A 24,735-nucleotide genomic window follows, 5' to 3' on the forward strand; every position below is an offset into this window, starting at 1 on the left:
ACTAAAGACTCATACAACCTCGAAAACGTTCTGGATGGCATGACCCCGGCTTTAACAAGAAAGCTATTCCTGCAGTGGAGGTACGGGACCCTTCCTCTCAGGTCTTTTACTAAAGCATGGTCCTGTCGGCCTGCCACAGAGACATGCCCTGCATGTGCCCACACAAAGGAGAACGATGTGCACGCGGTTTTCTTCTGTCGAGCCTACCAGAAAAGCAGGATACACTGGCTTGCCCCCCTCCTCAAAAACCTGGGATTCAGAACATTCCTACCCGCATACAGAGTTTTAAAGACTGATTTATCCCCGCCAATTGTGTTCGCTATGGCAACATTTTTAACTGCAATGTGGTATGCCCGCACCCGACTGATAAAGGGGGTCGGAGACTCTTGACAAACTTTCATCCCCTGACTAACTGGCACCTTTTTTTAACTTTTTTAATCCCTAATGTATTTCATATTAATGACATATTGGTATTCCATATTTTAATTGATGTGGTAAATTTTGTATATCTTTTATGATCATGTGATCGAAATAAAGATTTGGAATTGGAACAACAGGTTTCCATGTACACTAATTCCACTTCTACATTGCTTGCTGATATATTGTCATACTACTGTTTCTAGTGTGAACGTAAATGCTGATATATTTATTTATATATATCTGTGATCTGCTGTTGTGATTGCCAAAAAAGAAATAATTTAAAACCATCATTACCTTTTCTAAATTACGAATGATATAGCTCACTGTTCATCCTAACATAAGGTTAAAAATATCAAGTGTCCATTAGGAAAAAAGTAAGAGCTGTAGAACAGAAAGAAGAGTTTTCACACTTATGAGAAAGTTTGTTTCTTTCCATTTCTCACAGATTTTGCTTCTCACTAGGCTGCACATTTTTGAAGGGCCGGGATTTAAACCCAGTGGTGTCAGGGACACACCCGAGGCCTTCGAGTCCACCTGTCTTAGCATACAGAAACACGGGATACTTCTCGGTGGCGTCAGAGATCAAATTTTATTGGCTGCAGCCAGTAACAGAGATCCTAGAAGTACAACACGGTGTATGTTCTCAGGAGACTGCTCAATCTTTACAAAGCAAGTCACTCCTTTTATACCAAATATTGCGCTTCAGGCAAACATTCTTCAGTTACAATTGACCAATCCCACGTAAGCACGACATAAAGCATTGCATGACGAACTCACATTTCATCGTCCAGCCCACCATCAGCAAAACCCAACATTCTTCCTCAGATAGATGGTCGGACCCCTAATAAAAATGGGAACCTCCTCATCGTAAACGAGCCATAAAGTAAGGAGCAGAAACAGGTGTGAGCAAGATAAGACATAGTTGTGTGTAATAAAAGGTTTACGATGTCCTGTGCTTTGATGCTTAATCTCGATCGGCTTCTGGGAAAGAAACTGGCCTAACAGGTTTAGCCTCAGGCAGGAGAGTCAGCTTTGCTCGGGTCATTCAAAAGTCAGCTCAAGGGGTACATGTACTAAAAGACTCGTTCGGCCGTGGTCATCGGCCTATGTGAGGGCAACCACAAAATGGCTGCCGTACACAAAATGGAACCCACGGATTTCAGAACGGAATCTCATATTTCATAGTGAATCCATCACTCGAACACGACAAAAACACTCGTACATATCACACTCGTCATTTGCGGTCTGCTGATACCAAGATCGTCACAATACGACGACCTTTATCGAACGGGTTCAGAATCTCGGAACCTCATTTTCATCCTGTTTTTTACATTCTACTCCCTTGTCTCCCTATGTTAATTACTGTCACTGGGATTGGTTGGTGTGCTGCAACGCCCATAATACAAACAAAATGCATAAATATAAAACAACTCATCTGCATATTGAGATGGGTTATTGACCTGTATGTGACACTGTAAGAAGTTAATGTAAAGTCAATTGTTTTTATGTTTGTATTGGGCTCCCTGCATAAAAGGGACAGTATAGAAATGTCTGTCTGTCTGTTGTGTGCCTGTCGGAGTGCATGGAGTCACTGTGCATTGACCCTGACAGAAGATCATGTGTGTTCCGCCGACACATGTAACACTGCGCGCAAAATATCAATAATCCACTTCCTTCTTTTGTTGTAGTTACCAAACAGTATCTCACCTTCAGGAGTTCCCACTCCGGCGCCACACACTTTTCTGTCTCCGTTATCAGGGCATTGAGCGAGGTGATTTGATTGGACAGTTTGGTGATATTTGCATTTTCTACCCTGGTGATTTTCTTCTCCATATCCGCCAGTGTTTTATGTAGTGTTTGCTTATTTTCTTTCAGGAGTTGCTGCCGTTTTTTAAACTCAGATTCAACTTTCTGTTTCTCAATTCTTAACGTGTCCTGTGAGAACCAAAGAAAAGAGATATTAAAAAGCTTTCTACAAGCCATCCTTAGAGTGGGAGTCCAGAGGGAGGTGGAGAGGTTGATAGTTTCCTCAGAACGCTAGCGTGCTTTTCCTAATTTCTGACCTGCAACCTCTTACTACCTTCCCTTCAACCGTCTTCTGTCCTTCTCACACTCCTTCCCTCCCCCTTCCTTCCGACACCTCACGAACTGTAGAGACGTCAGAATTTGTGAAGCTGCTGAGAAGCTCGATCCATGGAGAGAGTGGAAGGAAGAGAACCCACCGCAGGCAGAGACAGTCAAAGACCCAGAGACGGGCTGAGTGGAGAGACTGCTAAAATCAAGTGTGAGTCGATGTGACTGACAGGAGAGAATGTAAAAGAGGTGAAACCGGAACTTTCAGTCCTTGGGATGGAAGACACAAGATGCGGGGAGTGCGGGCTGCCCTGTGCTGCAAAGACATTGGCTGTGTTCGCCCAGGAGACGCTCAGGGGGTATCCGACTATCACCCCCATGGAGAGTGATGTGGAATTACTAATGTAGTAATTTCATACTCAAAATTATACCAGGATTATGGGTTTTGTGTTATGAAAACGAGAAATCAAGAATTACCAGATAAATCAATGTTACAGCTCCAGCTCCTTCAGGTAATTCCCAACGAATTCCTACAGAGGATGGGTGAGGAGAGGCTGGTTTGACATCTTGTCCTATCCGAGGATAGGAGGCTTTGAGATATCAGATAAGGTATATCACACCCTAGCGTAGAATAACAGGGTGTGCGCCATCGGGAATACAGTGGAGTCACGTATGTCTCCAATCCTGCTGGGGGCCTGGGCTCCTGTATGTGTCACTAGTATACAGGTGGAGGGTCATGCTCCTGTGCAGTGTCACTAGTATACAGGAAGAGGGACGTGCTCCTGTATGTGTCACTAGTATACAAGTAGAAGGCTGTTGTCATGTGCTGTGTCACTAGTATACAGGTGGAGGGCGGTGCTCTTGTATGTGTCACTAGTATACAGGTAGAGGGACGTGCTCCTGAATGTGTCACTAGTATACGGTAGAGGGTTGTGCTCCTATATGTATCACTAGTATACAGGTAGAGGGCTGTGCTCCTATGCTGTGTCACTATTATATAGGTAGAGGGTTGTGCTCCTGTGCTGCATCACTAGTACACAGGTAGAGGGTTGTGCTCATGTGCTGTGTCACGGGTAGAGGGTTGTGCTCCTGTATGTGTCACTAGTATACAGGCAGAGGGTTGTGCTCCTGTATGTGTTACTAGTATACAGGTAGAGGGTTGTGCTCCTTGGCTTTGTCACTAGTATAAAGCTATAATGCTGTGCTCCTGTATCTGTCACTAGTATGCTGGTAGAAGGATGTGCTCCTGTGCTGTGTCACTGGAGTCCATGTAGAGGATTGTGCACCTGTGATGTGTCACTAGTATACAGATAGAGAGTTGCTCTTCTGTAATGTACCACTAGTATACAGGTAGAGGGTTGCATTCCTGAGCTGCTTCACTAGTATACATGTAGAGGGCTGTAATGGGTCTGCCAGGTGCTGCCATGTGTGATTGCACTCGGCCCGATGTAGCCGATCCAGAAGAGGACCACGCTGCATCGCTGAAGGGTTACCTACCACCGGAATAGTTAAACTAAGAATTGGGCCTTTGAGACCGCAGGGGACATACCGCCATTGGTACTTCAAACCCCTAGACTCTGGAGACTGAACTTACTAACAGAGTCCAAGGTAAGAACTCTTGAGTACGACTTACTGATTTACATTCCCTGGATGAGACCATCAGTGAATGGGGAATAACACTGAACCTGTTGCACTTGAGGAGGGAGGACAGAGAGTGGCTTGACAACTACAAGAGCCCCAACCCCAAGGAGTTTGTAATATTGCTTTTTACATTGTTTATCTGTTTGTGTAGAGTTAGAATTAAAATAGTTCTTTTTATATAAAAACAAGTATTTGACTGCACATTGATGTATTGTTCGCAATGCTCGCATTTTGAGGTATGAGCCATGTTCACTGATCTGCATCTTTCCCCGAAGGAGCCTTGAAGGCTTGAGCTACACTACCCTAGTGAGATTTAGGTGCAGAAGGGGTGCTTGACCCAGGTGAACAGGATCCATAGGAGGGCGGGCCCTGGGACATCGCGAGTAAAAGGCCTCAGACACCTCGGTTGGGTCCAGTAGCCGCGTGGCCCTCTGAACAGTGTTCTGATGCATGCATAGACAAACTTACAGAGGCACACACTCATACATATGCACAAATGCATGTTCACACTTGCACACAGATGCATAGATGCATGCACATACACACAGATGGACAGCTCCGCCTCATGCATACATAACCTCACAGAGGCACACATTCACACAGAAGCACACATTCATGTGCATACTCACAGATGCATAGATGCATGCACATACTCACAGATGGATATCTCAGCTCCATGCACACATAACCTCACAAAGGCACATTCTCACAGAAGCGCACAGTGTGCTCTCACACAAATGTTTAGATGCATGCACATACTCAAAGATGGATAACTCTGCTTCGTGCATACATAACCTCACGGAGGCACAGAGTCACACAGATGCGCACATTAGTGTGTGCACTCACAGAAGCATCGATGCATGCACATACTTTACAATGGATATCTCCGTTCCATGCATACATAACCTTACAGAGGCACACGCTCATACAGATGCGCACATTAGTGCGCACACTCACAAATGCATAGATGCATGCACATACTCACAGATGGATATCTCCGCTCTGTGCATGCATAACCTCACAGAGGCACACACTCATACAGATGCACAAATTAGTGTGCACACTCAAAAAAGCATGTGCATACTCACAGATGGACATCTCCGCTCCGTGCATACATAACCTTACAGAGGCACACGCTCATACAGATGCGCACATTAGTGCGCACACTCACAAATGCATAGATGCATGCACATACTCACAGATGGATATCTCCGCTCTGTGCATGCATAACCTCACAGAGGCACACACTCATACAGATGCGCACATTAGTGCGCACACTCACAAATGCATAGATGCATGCACATACTCACAGATGGATATCTCCGCTCTGTGCATGCATAACCTCACAGAGGCACACGCTCATACAGATGCGCACATTAGTGTGCGCACTCACAGATGCATAGATGCATGCACATACTCACAGATGGATATCTCCGCTCTGTGCATGCATAACCTCACAGAGGCGCACACTCATACAGATGCACAAATTAGTGTGCACACTCAAAAAAGCATGTGCATACTCACAACTAGATATCTCGGCTCCATGCATACATAACCTCACAGAGGCACACACTCATACAGATGCGCACATTAGTGTGCGCACTCACAGATGCATGCACATACTCAACGATGGATACCTCCGCTCTGTGCATGCATAACCTCACAGCGACACACATTCACACAGATGCACAAATTAGTGTGCACACTCAAAAAAGCATGTGCATCCTCACAGCTGGATATCTCTGCTCCATGCATACATAACCTCAGAGGCACACACTCATACAGATGCACAGATTAGCGTGCGCGCTCACAGATGCATAGATTCATATCTCTGCTTCGTGCATACATAACCTCACTGAGGTACATGTTCACACAGATGCACACATTAGTGTGCGCACTCACAGATTCATGCACATACTCACAGACGGATATTGCTACTCCATGCATACATAAACTCACAGAGGCACATATTCGCACAGATGTGCACATTAGTGTGCAGACTCACGGATCCATAGATGCATGCACATACTCACAGCTGGATACCTCCGCTCTGTGCATGCATAACCTCACAGAGGCACACACTCATACAGATGCACAAATTAGTGTGCACACTCAAAAAAGCATGTGCATACTCACAGATGGACATCTCCGTTCCATGCATACATAACCTTACAGAGGCACACGCTCATACAGATGCGCACATTAGTGCGCACACTCACAAATGCATAGATGCATGCACATACTCACAGATGGATATCTCCGCTCTGTGCATGCATAACCTCACAGAGGCACACACTCATACAGATGCACAAATTAGTGTGCACACTCAAAAAAGCATGTGCATACTCACAGATGGACATCTCCGTTCCATGCATACATAACCTTACAGAGGCACACGCTCATACAGATGCGCACATTAGTGCTCACACTCACAAATGCATAGATGCATGCACATACTCACAGATGGATATCTCCGCTCTGTGCATGCATAACCTCACAGAGGCGCACACTCATACAGATGCACAAATTAGTGTGCACACTCAAAAAAGCATGTGCATACTCACAACTAGATATCTCGGCTCCATGCATACATAACCTCACAGAGGCACACACTCATACAGATGCGCACATTAGTGTATGCACTCACAGATGCATGCACATACTCAACGATGGATACCTCCGCTCTGTGCATGCATAACCTCACAGCGACACACATTCACACAGATGCACAAATTAGTGTGCACACTCAAAAAAGCATGTGCATCCTCACAGCTGGATATCTCTGCTCCATGCATACATAACCTCAGAGGCACACACTCACACAGATGCACAGATTAGCGTGCGCGCTCACAGATGCATAGATTCATATCTCTGCTTCGTGCATACATAACCTCACTGAGGTACATGTTCACACAGATGCACACATTAGTGTGCGCACTCACAGATTCATGCACATACTCACAGACGGATATTGCTACTCCATGCATACATAAACTCACAGAGGCACATATTCGCACAGATGTGCACATTAGTGTGCAGACTCACGGATCCATAGATGCATGCACATACTCACAGCTGGATATCTCTTCTCCATAACCTCACAGAGGCACACACTCAAACAGATGTGCACATTAGTGTGCACACTCACAGATGCATGCACACACTCACAGATTCATATCGCTACTTCGTGCATACATAACCTCACTGAGGCACATATTCACACAGATGAACACATTAGTGTGCGCACTCACAGATGCATGCACATACTCACAGATTCATATCTCTGCACCGTGCATACATGCCTCACAGAGGCACACACTCTTACAGATGCACACATTAGTGTGCGCACTCACAGATGCATAGATGCATGCACATACTCACAGATGCATATCTCTGCTCTGTGCATACATGCCTCACAGAGGCACACACTCTTACAGATGCACACATTAGTGTGCGCACTCACAGATGCATAGATGCATGCACATACTCACAGATGCATATCTCTGCTCCGTGCATACATAACCTCACTGAGGCACATATTCACACAGATGAACACATTAGTGTGCGCACTCACAGATGCATGCACATACTCACAGATTCATATCTCTGCACCGTGCATACATGCCTCACAGAGGCACACACTCTTACAGATGCACACATTAGTGTGCGCACTCACAGATGCATAGATGCATGCACACACTCACAGATTCATATCGCTGCTTCGTGCATACATAACCTCACTGAGGCACACACTCTTACAGATGTGCACATTAGTGTGCACACTCACAGATGCATGCACACACTCACAGATTCATATCGCTGCTTCGTGCATACATAACCTCACTGAGGCACATATTCACACAGATGAACACATTAGTGTGCGCACTCACAGATGCATGCACATACTCACAGATTCATATCTCTGCACCGTGCATACATGCCTCACAGAGGCACACACTCAAACAGATGTGCACATTAGTGTGCGCACTCACAGATGCATAGATGCATGCATATACTCACAGATGCATATCTCTGCTCTGTGCATACATAACCTCCTGGAGGCACACATTAGTGTGTGCACTCACAGAGGAACTGAGAAAAGTTCTATTGTAGAAATTGTCTTTGAGCCCACTACACTTGTCCCAATATCCATGGCAGTGACTCTGGTCAGTGAATTTACCTGGTGGGGATGATAACCCATTCTTTTGGGGACTCATCGGTTTTAACAGGTCCACACATACAAGGGCACAGACATGAACAAACACACAGAATTCACTGCTGACACTCACCCTCATGGTTTTATATTGTTCCTCTTCCTTGGCTTTAGACTCCAGAATATATTCCTCATCCTTCTTCAGAGGACGCAGCCGCTCTTGAAGTTTTACCTGCAGAGATGAGATTGCAAGAAATATGTAAATATGGATAGGGAGTGGAATCACAAAAGGGACAACTGCACAAGCCCGGGGCCCGATTCACAAAGGTAAACTTAGATCAAAAGTCTAAGTTCAGAACGGAAGTCTAACTTTACTGCCAGTAAAGTTAGACATTTGGTCTATGTTAGACTTTAGGTATAAACTCAGACCAAAGCCTAACTTTTCTACCAGTAAAGTTAGACTTTAGGTCTAAACTTAAACTTCAGGTCAAAACGTAAACTTGTGGTCTAAGTTTGCCTTTGTGAATCAGGCCCCCAGACTTTAAGTACCAGCCAATCCTAACCCGCTACTTGCCTGTGGACTCCAGTTCCAGCCTGATCCACTTGCTGCCTGTGAGAAGTTGGCCTGATATATGCTGTCCTCAGTTCTGAGGGCACCTTGTATCAGTCCAAACAATCTTTGTGGTGTCAGGTTGTAAGTCAACCTTATAGACAAGCTATCCTAAGGGTAGCATGGTCTAAGCAGCCTTAAAGGCTTAACTCAAAAGGTCGTGTTAAGCGAGCTGTTTTACCAATCACAATCCTGTAATATCAAATGAAAGGACACCACACAAGTATATGTTATAAAAATATATGCATTTATTACTAAAAGTAATCCTCAGTACTCTTTATGAGTAAAGAGGCACAAGCGTTTAAACAAAAGCACAATATAACATATAGAAGTTGCACAGTTATGGATGAGCCCTAGGGGCCACTCAAACCATATATTAAAAAAGTGGTATAAGAGATACCAAACGAACAATGGTCAGGCCTAGGGCCTGGGGAATCGCTGGGAGCAGTCAGGACTAGTAATGCTGAAGTCGGGACAAGCCCGTGGGATTCGGGTGCAGCACGTAAAAAGCGGCTTGCACCAATGCAATGTCAATGGTGCGTAAACGTTACACAAATAGAGTTTAAGGACACTTCCGCTGAACCTAGAAGGACAAAACTTTAGACACAGGCCCTAGAGGTGTGTACCAGTGTAGGAACACCAGCGTTGCAATGTTACCTCACCCACAGGAAGCGGGTGCACAGGGTCGAAGTGGCGTCGGGTTTCGTCACGCAGGTTCTTGGTGCTTGAAGCTGAAGAGGCCGCAGGCGATGTGAAGGAGAAGTGTCCGGTGTGATCCAAGGGTGGATCAAAGTAGAAAAGTACCTGAAAGCAGAGGGGACAGAGTCTGGGTCTCTCAGCAGTGACCAGGGTGGAACCAGGTGGGTCGCTCCCAGTCCTTAGTTGTTGTCGAGTTTTTTTAAGCTTTGTTGTATGCATGGTTCCATTGCATTTGTGGTTCTTAGTTGTTGGTCCTTAGTTGTTATTTGACAATTGCAATTGCCAAAAACCGAGGGTTTTGTCTTCCACGAAGAATTAGTGCTTCGGTAACCCTTGAAGTTTGATACTAGGTTAGTGTGCACGATGCCTAGCCATAGCGGATTTCTTGGTTTTCTTAAATGTTGCAACAAGGATTCCCGGTTGGAGGACTCGTGTCGGATACCTCCAGTTGGAACTCCGACATATGAGCTCTATAGTCGACATGGTGTGGGTCCTATTATCTATAATAAATATTGGGTCCGTTACACGAAAAAAGATGGTGTCCTTAGTTGGCCACCGCATGGAAGTTTTGAACTTACGATTTTAGATAATCTTGAAGCTAAATTATTTAAAAGGAAAGCTAGGCCAGCTATGTTTGATTCTTTTCGGTTGTGGCGTAAAGAGGCCAAGCAGAAAGAAATCAAACAGCTTAAAAAGGATCGAAGAGAAGGTTTTGTTCCGATAATGCAAGTTGTACAGCAATGTCAGCGAGATAAAGAAGAGAAAGAAATAGAAGTTTCCACTAGACTACATCATATGAGGATAGACAAATGTTATCCGGTTTTACCAGCTAGTTTTGATAAGAAAGAAGAGGATTCGAAGGAGGATCCCCTGTTAGCGTATTTGATGAAATCGCCACCTCCTTATGCACAGGGTGCTACAGCCCCTGTAGTTCCTCCAGTAGTCCCGCCTGTCGTTCCTCCTGTTGTCCCTCCTGTTGTTCCGGCGGCTGCTGGTCAGCCCGTTGTTAATGCTGCGTTTGTCCCACTACCTGTTCCTATTCCTACTGCACCTTTGCCTGTACCTCCTCAACCGCTAGTTTCTGCTACTTCGACTGTCTCGTCTGTCTCTACTGTTCCTACGTTCACTTCTAATATTGTCGCTCCTGTTCTTTTTCCTTCTTCTCCTTCTGCTCGTACCCGTATCCCTAATACTGTTGCTACGCTCTATTCACCACTATCTGGATCGATACTACCACCCAGCGTTTCTGAAACTTCTCAGAGACGAAGTCAAATCCCTGGTGGAAGGGAGAGAGAGACGTTAGGGACAATGACACATAGGTGGATAAGACATCCTGTTAATTACCCTCCACGTGTGGTCTTCGACACGTTTTCTCAGTTTAATGAGCCTACACAGAGATTCGTGTTCGAAGAAATGTGTAATTTTTTGAGGGAGCAATAGTATAATGATGATTTAGATACCGTACCGCCCGATATGATTGAACTTCAAAGTCAATTTTCGAATGGTATGATTGTAGGTGGAGATGTACGACGTGCCTTAGAGCGATTGTTAGCCCATAGGTCGACAGTGCCTTCTCGAGTGTCGTTTGATGACGACTCTGAGAATTGGAAAGCGGCTCCTGGTCAGTATCCTATGAGAGAGGTTCCGCCAGTATGGATGCCAGGTGCTCCTGCTGCCAATCCCCCAGTTTTGCCACATTTCCAAAGAGTTTGGATACACCTCCCATGGAAGCGATCAGAAGTCTTGCAGGTCAAACAGTCCTTGCCTGATCCACGCAAGAATCCGGCGGGTTATTATAACGAGTTGTCCCAATTGGTAGATGCTACCATTATGAACCTTGCCGACATCGACATGCTGTTCGGTAATGTAGTACCACAGCCGGTTTGGGCGAGAATTCGTCAGGAAAATCATGCGAATGAGTTAGGTGGTGATTGGGCTGCATTAATAGCGGCTGATGGACTACAAGTTGGTGGGGCTAAACCTGAGCAGTTAATTTTGGAACTGCCTCAGAAAATAATTACGCTCATGAAAACGCTTATGCCGGCGATGAGAGTGAACTGGGATAAATTATCAGCTTGTAAGCAAAAGAAGGACGAGAGTGTCTCCGATTTCTTCACTAGGTTTGAAGAGGCATTTGTCGATCATAGCGGTCAGGATATGGGCACTGAGGGAGGCCAACGTTTATTTGTCGATAAATTCGTATTAAATTTGTTGCCTGAACTATGCAACAAATTGAAAAATTCAGAAAGTGCATGGGCTGTCTCAACCACTGCACAGATATTAGCAATGGCTCAATATTATGAGAATAGGGAGAAAGAAGAAAGTGATCGTGTAGATAAGAAAACGAAAGAGCTCAAAACGAAGGTTTTGTTGCAGCAAGCGTATCCTCCACGTTCGAATCAAAATGAGTCGCAACAGCAATATAGACCACAATCACAGTCCTCCAGAACACAGCCACGTTCTGACTCCTCTGACTATAGATCTACACTTGGGTATAATCAGTGTGCGTATTGTAGAAGGGAGGGTCACATAAAATACGACTGTCCCGCTTTGCGTGACCGTCTTAATGGTGTATCGTCACGAGGAAGCCGTGGTGGTCCTCAGCAGGCATCTCGAGGTAGAGGCCGCGGTACCATTCACAATCAGAATGATCGCCCTCAGAATTCATCAGATACGAATAATTGTTTTGACCAGCGAAATGCGGGGTCAGTTAGATCTACACAATATCATGTGGACGATTACTACGTTGAACATGAGACTGTTGCAAATGATCATTACTAGGACAGCCACCGACAAAGAGAGGGAGTAGTATCAGTTCCGGTTGATCAGAGTGGGCCTTACGTCGCAGTAGCTACTTCTGGCGTAGTTGAGCCTTTTCTGTTAGACACTGGTGCGACGAAAAGTTCCATCATGCATTCGAAACTCCCTGGCGCACCTTTGTCTGGCTTAACAAATGTTTCTGTTGGATTCTCTGGCGCCCCTGTTAGCAATCCTGTTTCCAGCCCTTTGCCACTTACGATTGGCCCTCGTGAGCTAGAGGCTCCATTGATTCTATCTACTGGTTGTGGTGAGAATCTTTTGGGCTTGGATTTGTTAAAACGGTTATATGCGACTTTGTATTGCTCCCCTGAAGGAGTGGAGCTTACATTAGGTCAGAGAGTAATCTCTCCTATGTACTTGTCGATCGATAAATTCCCACCGGAATTGAGCTCCCTTCCTGCGTCTCTATGGGCCACAGGTCCCAATGACGTGGGTCTCTTGGACATCCCACCTTATATGATCAAGCTGAAACCAAATGTGCGACTGCCACGTATACCACAGTATCGTATCTCCATTGAGGGAGAACGGGCGCTATTAGCGATTGTACACGACCTGATCAAAAAGGATGTCGTTGAAGAAACTCGAGGAAATGTGTGTAATAGTCCTGTACTACCAATTTTAAAACGCACTGATCCATCTAAACCTCCTGTGTACCGTTTCATAATCGATTTGAGAGAGGTGAATAAAATCGTGATTCCACAATTTCCCGTGGTCCCTGATATCACCGCTTTGCTGACTCTGATTCCAGCTTCTGCCTCCTGGTTCACGGTGATCGACCTAAAGAATGCTTTCTTTAGTATCCCGATCGCTGAGGAAAGCAGAGACCTATTCGGATTTTCATTAGGTGGTCGCAGTTTCAGACTAAAACGCGCACCACAAGGCTATTGTGAAAGTCCGTCGATCTATAGCCAGGCACTTAAAAGTCAACTGGATGCATTTGTGTTACCGACGGGTGCGGCTTTGATTCAATACGTTGACGACCTATTAGTGGCAGCTGATACGGAGACTATTTGCAAAACGGCTACAGTATCACTATTGCGCTATCTACATGACTTACATCACAAGGTGTCACCTTCCAAGCTGCAATATTGTTGCCAAGAAGTAACCTACTTAGGTCACTTATTGGCAAAAGAAGGGAGAAGGTTGACCCCAGAGAGAATTGCAGCGATTTCTCGAATGACTGTGCCTAAAACTCAGAGAGATGTACGTGCCTTTCTAGGTATTACGTCATACTGCAGACAATGGATCCCAAATTTTTCACTATTGGCGAAACCATTGTTAGCTCTCACGTGCAAGGATGTTCCGACTCTTTTGCCATGGACTGAAGAGTGTCAGAAAAGTTTCTCTGAATTACGTGATGCGTTGTGTTCGGCTCCTGTGTTAGGTACTCCTGATTACAGTAAGCCGTTTACACTGTACGTTCACGAGAGGGATGGTTGTGCGTTGAGTGTTCTGGCGCAACAATTTGGTGACAAACAGCGCCCATGCGCATATTTTTCTTTGACCTTAGACCCAGTAGCTAGAGCTTTGCCGAGTTGTTTAAGAGCAACAGCGGCAGCCGCGGCGTCCATTCGACAGTCCGCAGGTCTGGTCATGGATAATATGCTTACGGTGATGGTTCCGCATGCAGTTGACACTCTCTTGAACCGAACGAAAACTCAACATTTGACGAGCGCAAGGTTGTCTGGGTATGAGTTGACGTTACTGGCTAGTCACATACGCATAAAACGGTGTAATGTGTTGAACCCAGCAACATTGTTGCCGATCAACATGGAGTCAAGTGGTGAAGCACCACATGACTGTTATCTAAGAACTGAGGAGGAAACAAAGGGTCGTATTGACCTGAAAGATACTCCATTGGTAGATCCCGATGGTACTTTGTATGTGGATGGTTCCTGTTTTAAGTTGCCGAATGGTGATGTGACGACCGCGTATGCTGTAGTGACATTGAGTACGGTTGTAGAAACTGCAAGATTGAGTCAGAATTCGGCTCAGGCTGCTGAGCTGATCGCCTTGACAAGAGCGTGTGTGTTGTCCAGAGGAAAACGGGTGAATGTGTTTACCGACAGCCAGTATGCTTTTGGTGTGGCGCACAGTTTTGGGCGATTGTGGAGAGAAAGAGGATTCTTAACGTCGCATGGCACAAAGATTCAGCATGGACAGCTTGTGAACGACCTTCTAGATGCACTTACATTGCCTAAGCAGGTGGCAATAATCAAATGTAGTGCGCATCGGAAAGTGACGGATGATGTTGGTCGTGGTAATGCGTTTGCAGACGAGATTGCTAAGGAGACAGCTAAAGATCTGACAAATCGGATGTATGTTACGAGTTCAGTGAGATGGCCAACGGAGACTAGTATGTGTGAAGACACAGTTGAGAGTGTGAAGGGAATACAGAATGAGGCCACTGAGACGGAAAAGACTAAATGGAAAGAGAGCACGGGGAAGTTGGATGAGAATGGATGTTGGGTTGAGTTGTCGGAAAAACAGAGATGGATGTTACCGGATGCATATGTGCTCGCTGTTGTTACAATGGCTCATGGTACAGCACACATAAGCGCAAAAGGCATATGCAAGTTGTTGTCTCCTGTATGGAAGAATGATGGTATTACTAAATGTGCAGTGAGAGTGGTTAAGAATTGTATGGTGTGTTTGATGTATAATCCCGGGAAGGGCACTCCCACTTCACCTGGTCATTTTGCCCCTCCTAAATACCCTTTCGAAGTTATCCAGTTGGACTTCATCCATATGGAGAGATGCAACAATTTGAAGTATGTTTTGGTTGTAGTATGTGCGTTCTCCAGATGGATTGAGGCTTACCCCCTTAAGGATAATACTGCCCTATCCACAGCAAAAATTCTGCTCAAAGAGTATTTCCCCAGATACGGCATGCCTCGGATTGTATGGTCGGACAACGGAAGTGAGTTTGTGGGAAGTGTGATGAAGAGTGTGTGTCGTGGTTTAGGTATAGTACAGAAATTTCATAGTGCTAATCATCCTCAGTCAGCGGGTTTGGTGGACGGATACAATGGCACCCTGAAACTGAAACTTGCAAAAATTCAGGCAACAACTGGTTTATCATGGCCAGATGCTTTGCCTCTAGCTCTCTTATCGACCATTGCAACTGTGCACTCTCGAGTAGGGCTTAGCCCATATGAGATTGTGTTCGGCCGTCCTGCTAATATTTGGGGAGTCCCGAGGCCTAAAGAATTTGGTAGAATTGAATATCCCATGCTGATTGATTATCTCCATGATCTGACTGCTAAATTGAGTTTGATTCATCAACAGGTCTTTGAGGCTCTGCCGTCACAAACAGAGGGTCCTGGTCATCGGCTGCAACCAGGGGACTGGGTCCTCACCCGTAACTTCGGACGAAAACGAAACCTTGAGCCGAGGTTTGTGGGACCCTTCCAGGTGCTACTGGCAACAAGGACGGCAGTTCGGCTGGAGGGACGGAAGCATTGGGTACATGCCACCCACACCAAGAAAGTCCCGCTCCCTTTGCCGGCGGATACTTGGATAAAAAAGGGTTTTTCCTCGTCCGAGACCGACGCTCCACTACGCTTTGTCCCGTTCAGCGAAGCTCAGCCCATATCTGGCACCCTTGTTGATTCCCCTCAACCAATTTCCTTTCCATCAACCTTGAAAACTTCAAGTGCTGAACAATTGTCTGAACAATCGAACACTCATTTGCCATCCAATTCACTGTTTGAAGATCAGACTCACCCTGGGAGCAGCCGATACTTTCTTCGCCCACGCACAAAAGACTAATAAAATAATTGTTTGTTATTTTTGGATTCCACATTTACCCTGAATATTGTGGACATTTTATATGATGTACCTTTTTCCCTTTTCCGTGCAGCCAAGAACTTTATAGTAAATTGAATGTTCAATTTATCTAGAACCTATCATCCGGGTTGGCCGTAGGGCCGTGCGGGTACTTTCTTCTGTTTAGCAGTTATCGACACTAGGTCGGTTTCTTTTGTCAATTTCCAGGAACTCCTGGGAATTGATAATCGCTACACAGAACGGAGTGCGTCAAGAACGTCGCGGACGGTCGTTAGAGGATGGAATTTTCTAAGCTGTCGGAAAGAGAGAAAATGTCGGCGCAAAGATCTGCATTAGATAAGGTGTTGCGTACAAAATGCTTCTTGCTACAGGTTTTCATATTGTTCCTAACTGTTTCTATGCTGCTGGTGGGTGGAGTATACTTTGGTTTTCAATCATTGCTGCCTTCTGCCTTACCTACCTCTCCTTCTCATGTTCTCAATTTCGTCTCTACTGTTTCTCCACATTCTTTTCACATACTGCCCCAACATGAGCAAGTCAGACGTGCGGAATTTAGAAACAATTCTTTTGTGCAACTTTTGCATCAGCATCAGTTGGTGGTAAATACTACAAATTGTTGGGTGTGTGGGCTAATGCCACATACCATGGACAGGGGTATCCCGTATTTTGTTCTTCCGTACAGTCCCCAAGGGTCAGCTCGGGCATTCCAAATCATGTTCCATAGTGCACTAGATTCCTACCCCCACCGAGAGCCACGCTCAGCAAGTTTTGGTCCTGGCCCATACCATAAGTCCTTGGCGACAGCGATTGCTGATCTTAATAGAGACATTTTTGATCCTTCACTTATCCCAGAGGAGGAAGTGCAGGCCTACAAGTACCTTAGTGAGGCTGAGTATAGTATATCAGTGGGTGATAGGCAGCTTAAAAGCTCATCTCCAATCTGGATTGTACCTCACCTAGGCCACTTTTGTCTGCAAGGTCATGGCCGAAATCCAAGAGCCCGGCTTGGGAAGAGCGCTTGTGCGGATACTTACGTTCTACCGATGCTCTCTTCCCCTGTCTTCTTAACTGCCAAGGTTACCTATTTTGTATGTTATGATCGAGCATATACGTGGTTACCACACGACTTCTCAGGTACCTGCTATATTGCAAATCTCTTGCCCCCGACTTTCACTGTTGCCGCCGACTATCACAAAACCAGAGTTGTGAGAGGCGTCATTAGTAAAGAGGATACTTCCGGTCAAGAAGCAGGAGACTTCTTCAAGGGTTTCCTACCGTTTTGGGGCCCTATGGTCAATAGCAGAAATCTGAGACAGTTAACTCGTGTAGTAGAGTCAACTGCTAACATAACCGCAAGTGCCCTTGGTAATTTGACAGCAGAGCTACAAGCGGATAGGCTTATGACGTTACAGAACCGTATGGTTCTAGACATTGTTCTAGCAGATAGAGGAGGTGTGTGTAAGGTCATCCATTCGAGCTGCTGCATATTCATACCTGATAACGCTCCAACGGTTTATCAAGCCATCTCCAAGTTGCACAAAATCTCGGAGTCCATACACGTGGACGAGGGAGATTGGACGCTTCTAGGATGGTTTTGGGGCCTAATGTCGACCTGGGGTTGGAAGATTCTGATGATTATAGGGGTTGTTGTGACGTTCCTGTTCACGTGTTGTCTTTGAATACAGTGTGGTCCTGCCTTATGTGGCCTTTGTGATACAACGTGTATAAGAAGGCCATCTGTTTCCAGAGAGGCATTGATGGATAGAATAATGTTCCAGCAACACCTGAATGATCTGATGAATATCGAGATCGACTCTGATTTCGACTAGTGCTTGCCTACATGAGGGCAAAAGGAGCGTCTGAGGTTCCGTGAAAATCGTTACGGTGGTTTGGGCATTACCGAATATGGACGAGTTTGGTATCTATGAACCGTAAATGGCGAGTTCGGTAAATGTACGCGTTTTCACTACACTACCTGACTTGTTTCGCCTTATTTACGTGTTTCTACATCTGAACCCTTGGGTTCCATTTTAGATACGGCATCCATTTTGTTTCTTGCCCTCACGTAGTCAGTGAACAGGCAACTGTCCGCATCGTGACCTGTTAGTTCCCAAGCCATACGGAAGACGCATATTCCTTTCATGCGTCTTTATGACCGGAGGAATGACACTGCAGAGGCAAATGGCTCAGCTTGAGGGTAATCTTGCCGTACCGGCCTATTGTTTCAGCCGTGCATGTGCTGGGATCAAGCTCTTTGATCCTATGATCATGTTTCCAATATTACCCCCACACTCTTCTCTTTAGGTGTGCCTGACTTCCTAGCAGCTGTTCTTGTCTCTTTACTCTTGCTCATTTACAACTCAAGTGGAATGTGCCTCATGATGGGAAAATGTGCCTTTACAGTTGGGAACTGGTAATGTTACTGTAATTATGTTCCGGGGTTCTGAAAACATGAAAGCGACCCTTTTATTGGTTTATTGTGGGAACTGGGTTGTAACCGTTTGTTCACATGTTATGCAATGGCAAAATCTTATATAAAAGAGAGCGACTCACATATGGAATTGAAGCAGATTCGTAGAACCTACACGCTGTTGTACTTCTAGCGACTTTTGCCTCCCTGCAGTAATAAACTCTGATCTCTGACGCCGAAGGAAGTCTCCCGTGTCTCTGTCACTTGTGGGCCGAATCAGGTATCCCACGAAGGTTATAGGTGTTGTTCCCTGGCACCGCTGGGCTTAATTAGCACAGTCCTTCACAGGAAGGAACCAGGCAATGTCAGGCACAATCAGGTGGTTGTCGAGGAGCTTCTCTCCGCTGCCACGTGGGCTCTGGGGCATCTGCGACGTCCAGGAGCAGGTCACGATCTGTCCCACGTAGGCTCTCGCTGTCGGCGCAGTCGGCTTCAAGATTGGAGCAAACAACACTTGGCAAGAGCAATCCACGCAGGACTGGAAGATTGCTTCTCACTCGGACCAGGAAGGTCAGAGCGGGGGCTCCTTTTCAGGGGAGCTGGTGCAAGTCTGGAGCAACCAGAATCACAAGTCGTATTTAGGTTTTCGTCGGCACAGGGACCACAAGCCAGCTGGCAAGTGACCGGGCCAACGCGTTGAGCCAAAGAAAGCAGAAGGGCCCCACGCAGCACTCGTCGAGTGTGGAGGGGTGAGCTTCGGTGCAAGAGTGGCTCAGGGTTGGGGCTTCTCAAACCCCGATGTACAGCTTCGAGGGTCACTCGTGGGCTGCACGGTCAGCGTCTCGTGGTCTTTTCAAGATGGCGGCTCCCACGCTTCCGGTCGCCTCCACGGGTCTCAGCTCTGCAGGGACTGTGAATCGGGCTGTAGGAAGGCAGGCAAGCTTGATCTCGTCAATCTCTGTCGCTCGAGTTCCGGCGAGAACTGCAACAAAGCAGACGTCGAGGTGCTGGATGGTGCCTGTTTGCACAGGGTGGTCACTCCTTGACCACAAGGGAGATTCTTCAGTCTTCTACGTCGAGTAGGATGTCGAAGGGTCCACAGTTTCGTTTCTTATGTTTCGTCAGGATAATCTGAAGTGCATTGGCACTGCTCCCATTCTTATACCAATCTAGGGGGCTGGATTACATGCTAGGTCCCCTCCTATGGATGGGACCCAGGAAGGGGGTGGTTACACCCCTTTCCTTTGATCCAGGCCGCGCTGGGACTGGAGTGCCCCAGAACCGGTTTGACCGGATTATGCAAGGGGAAGCCTTGTGCTCCCCAGGCAGTGTCTGGTTTCTTTCAAACCTCCCTGCTACAATCCACTATCTCCTGTCTGGGGTGGTGTGACACCTCCCTGTGGCAGGAAATCCTTTGTCCAGTCCCCCTTGGCTGAGTTTCGGTCAGCTTCAGGGGGTCAGGCTTGTGTCTGTGGCAGAAGCATCCATTTTGTGGATCTGAGGCTCTTTTAGGAATCAACCGCGTTTCAGTAAAGTAACATGTCTTCTCCCTCCAGAAGGGTGGAATGCTATCCCCGTCGACAGAACTGTCGAGGGGATAGTATTCCAAATCGTATGACACCTTACACGACATGTTTTGATAAAGCCAAACCAAAGATGACATATAACCGCGAGGATTATAATGCGCTTTAAGAGTATATGGTATGGCATTATCCCGGAACAGCTTAGGGAGTTGTTCCCGACAGCTGCAGACAGGCTCAGCTCATGCTCGAGCTCCATCTCACATTAAACCACGCACTCTGCCCTCAGGATCGATAGGGCCTTCCATAGGAGTGGCTCACAGGTTTATATGTGTCCAGATATAGGTTTAGATATAGGTATACTATACCTAAGCAAGAGGTGATTGCACCAACTTGCCCCAGCTGAGGGATAAGCCAGTTGTGTCAATTTAAGAACCAGCCAGGGGTGGCAAAAGATATGCTGCAGCCCCTGGTAGGCCTTGGTGGCACCTATGCCCTGAGCACCTATAGTGCATGGTACAGGGGCTGACAAGGAGTCCATTTCCAATTGTGGTATGTACCTAGGGTACATGGAATCCATTTTACAGAGAGAGCAGATAGCCTGGGCCCTGATTAGCAGGGAACCGGGCCAACTAAGTCGAAAACCAGCTAAACACAAGGCAAAAAAATCTGGGGTAACCATAGTCAGGTAGCCACCTTCCTACACAACCCCCCTCCCCAAACGAAAGGAGATAAGGCTATCCTTGTCCAGGTAAGCCTATATTGCCTGAGTGGCCATATAAGGAAGTACCTGCACTAGCATGGGTACCCCCTGTCTCATGGTCCACTAAGCAGTCCCTCACCCTTGGGGTATTAGAGGGTCTCCACCATAGGGAATCACTACCTTGGGTGTGTTTATGCAAAGTTAAAGGCTGGTTTGGATATGGAGTATTGAAGTGAGGCTCCACTAATTTAGGGCTCAGCTTCCTCCAATTATCTTCCACCATGTGTGCCTTTCTTTCTTCAACTGAGTTGCACTGTGCTCTCAGGGTCAACCTCTGGCTACCTAAAGCTGGAGGCTGGGTCCCTCTGTTTGGCTTACTGGTGGGACAGTTCGGGTTTGGGCCCTTTGGGTCCCAGGTTTGGCTGTGCCCAACAGAATCCATCTGTGGGAGGTCCCTAACTGTTTTTAAGGGGGCTCCCTCAGGAGTTTTTAAAGTTTTAACCTTACTAGAGCTACTAGTTTTGGTGCCCCTAATCTGTTGATGGGGGTGCTTTATTTGACAGGGGCCCTGGGGGGTCTCACTGTCCTTCTTGTCCTCTGCAGCCCTGGGCTGACTAAGGCAAGGTAGAGAGGGGCAGGTTACCTGCTCCAGACTGGGTCCCACCTGAGAAGGGTCCACTGCCATCAGAGGCTCTGTCAGGCCAGGCCTAACAACCTCTGGGACAGCTCCTTCATCAGGGGTAAGATCAGTTCCCTGAGGAGGCTGATCCTGTCCTAATGTCTGGTGAGGGGAAGATTTCTCTTCCTCCTCCATGCTCTCAGTTTGGGTGGAGTGATCCCTCATTTCAGGCTTCACAACAACCGTATCTGTTTGAGTTTGGGCTGTGGCCATCACAGCCCCACCAACCTTTTCAGGAGGAGACTCAGTTTGGGTTTCTGCTGTTACCATAACAACTTTGCTATTCTGTTCAGGAAGAGCTTCTGCTAAAGATGGGGCTGAGTCTTGCACAGCCCTACCAACCTTTTCAGGGAGGATATCTTGAATTGGGGCTATAGCCAGTACAGCCCCACTAACCTTTCCACTGGAGTTTACCATTCTAGAATGGATTTCCTGTTCAACCTCAGCCCAGGCTGAGATTTCCAAATCATTACCCAGTAGACAGTCTACAGGCAAGTTTGGTGACACTGCCACTCTCTTTGGGCCAGTGACACCTCCCCAGCTGAGACTTACTACTGCCATGGGATGATTTGTTTGGATACCATCAATGTTTGTTACCTGGTATGTGGCACCAGGTAAAAGTTGTTTAGAGGGGACTATACAGTCAGCCACCATGGTGATGCTAGCCCCTGTGTCTCTAAAAGCTTCAACTTTCAAACCATTGATGATGGGTTCTTGTCTATATTTGCTCAAGGTTGTTGGGCAATCAGAGAAGTTGGCAAACCCCATGCCATTCTCATACACAAGATTATTTGGGGATGGGGACCTGGATAGGCCAGGTTCCTCCTGGGCTCCAAAAGTAAACCCTCCCATATTCCTGAGTGTGCTCCCACCTCCTGGGGGATTACTGCTGACAGTAACAGGAGGTGTTGGAGCTGGCTTTGGAGGTAGATTTTCTTTATTGCCATTCTTGGGACAACAGCGGTCTGTTTTGTAATGCCCAACCTGTTTACAGGCATGACAATAAGGCTTTTTCTCAGTTGATTAAGTGTCTTGGGACCCACCGTCATTCTTGGAGTTTTGGGGCCCTGGGGAAGTCTTTTCTTTACTTTTATCCCCACCCTTATCTTGAGGCTTGGTAGACTCCTTCTTCTGGTTATTGTCCTGATTCTTAGGCCTAATCCTGGTTCTGACCCATTTATCTGCCCTCTTTCCCAATTCTTGGGGAGAGGCCAAATCTGAGTCCACCAGGTGCTGGTGTAAGAGCTGGTTCTGACAATTACTTAGGATCTGCTCCCTCATAATCAAATTATACAATCCTGTATAGTCATGTACTTTGCTGCCATTTAGCCAACCCTCCAGAGCCTTAGTTGCACAATCAACAAAATCAGGCCCCAGTCCTGAGTCTGTGTCTTCTGGGTGTCTCTGAACTTTAACCTGTATTGTTCAGTGGTTAAGCCAACCCCATCTATCAGAGCACTCTTCAGGACATTGTAATTGTTTGCATCCTCATGTCTAACAGTGAGGAGCTTATCTCTCCCTTTCTCAGAAAAGGAGTACCATAAGATTGCAGCCCACTGTTCTTGAGGAACCTGCTGTACCATGCAGGCTCTCTCCAGAGCAGTCATCCATTTGTGGATGTCATCCCCTTCCTTGTAGGGGGGCACAATCTTTGTCAGGTTTCTACTATCATAGGAGCTGGGTTTCTCTCTAGGAATATAGCTGCCACCAGTGGAATCTAATCCACACAATTTTTGCTCTCTTGCCAAAGCAAGTCTAGCCTGGGCCAAGGCTACCTCTTCCCTCTCTATCTAGAGTTGGACAGCCCTCATTCTGGTCCTATGCTCCTTCTTCTGGGCTGGAGTCATCCCTCTTTGTGATTCTCTGGAGACATTAGAAATGTGAGAGTCCTGTGAAGGGGATCTCACTCTCCTATTGCCTGGGAAAATCTGGTTTAGGGATCTGGGGAGGTGCTGGCCCTCTCCATTCCCAAGTAGGTTCAAGTTGGCTTGGCTAAGCCTACCAACTATTGCTTGGTCACCCCTCTGCTCAGGATCTGTATCAGAATCCTCTTCCTCCTCTTCTTCCTCCTCCTCACCTCTCTCTTGGGAGTCTACATTCTCAGGGGGTTTCACTCCATCTCCTGACTCTGGGGAAATTTCTTTCTCTCTCTCCAAATCATCCAGTTCTAGGATGGCTATCAGCGAAGGAATGGTGGGGCTTCTGCCCCTTTTTAGCCCTCTTGAAATGCACAAGGCACACAAGTCTTTGCGGCTAAGTTTGTCATAGCTGGAAGTTGCCTTGGTAAGGTCAACTGTCGCAGGGAGAGAGCCTGCAGCTCCTCCTGCGTCAGACATGACTGCTAGTGAGGTGTAAGTGGTGCACTTACCTACACTAAGTGTTTTCCTACTGTACCTTGCTAGTGAGTTGTAGTCAGAGTGTGCTAAGCTCTTTAATCTACAACTACTAAGTTCAGTAGAACTTAAATATGCTAAGCTTTTGTTTATATGTACCTAAGTACTTTTATGTGATCTTTCAATTTGATAAAAAGATTGAAATGGTAAAACAACAGCAAGCTCAAATCCGCACCGCTGCACACCAATGTGAGCAGTTGGCCTGATATATGCTGTCCTCAGTTCTGAGGGCACCTTGTATCAGTCCAAACAATCTTTATGGTGTCAGGTTGTAAGTCAACCTTATAGACAAGCTATCCTAAGGGTAGCATGGACTAAGCAGCCTTAAAGGCTTAACTCAAGAGGTCGTGTTAAGCGAGCTGTTTTACCAATCACAATCCTGTAATATCAAATGAAAGGACACCACACAAGTATATATTATAAAAATATATGTATGTATTACTAAAAGTAATCCTCAGTACTCTTTATGAGTAAAGAGGCACAAGCGTTTAAACAAAAGCACAATATAACATATAGAAGTTGCACAGTTATGGATGAGCCCTAAGGGCCACTCAAACCATATATTAAAAAAGTGGTATAAGAGATACCAATCGAACAATGGTCAGGCCTAGTGCCTGGGGAATCGCTGGGAGCAGTCAGGACTAGTAATGCTGAAGTCGGGACAAGCCTGTGGGATTCGGGTGCAGCACGTAAAGTGCGGCTTGCACCAATGCAATGTCAATGGTGCGTAAAAGTTACACAAATAGAGTTTAAGGACACTTCCGCTGAACCTAGAAGGACAAAACTTTAGACACAGGCCCTAGAGGTGTGTACCAGTGTAGGAAC

General features: G+C 46.4%; 1 protein-coding gene across 1 annotated transcript in view; it reads right to left on the minus strand.

The window, feature by feature from the left end:
- LOC144807625 (E3 ubiquitin-protein ligase TRIM39-like) overlaps positions 1-24,735 on the minus strand; it is a 313,986-nt gene that overhangs the window by 144,855 nt on the left and 144,396 nt on the right. The window contains exons 2-3 of the mRNA XM_078673249.1: positions 8,424-8,519; positions 2,128-2,355 (exon numbers count right to left, since the gene is read on the minus strand). Coding sequence (XP_078529375.1) covers positions 2,128-2,355; positions 8,424-8,519 — 324 coding nt within the window. The remainder of the gene's footprint in view (positions 1-2,127; positions 2,356-8,423; positions 8,520-24,735) is intronic.

This window comes from Lissotriton helveticus, unplaced genomic scaffold (genome assembly GCF_964261635.1).
Source record: "Lissotriton helveticus unplaced genomic scaffold, aLisHel1.1 SCAFFOLD_463, whole genome shotgun sequence".
Taxonomy (NCBI): domain Eukaryota; kingdom Metazoa; phylum Chordata; class Amphibia; order Caudata; family Salamandridae; genus Lissotriton; species Lissotriton helveticus.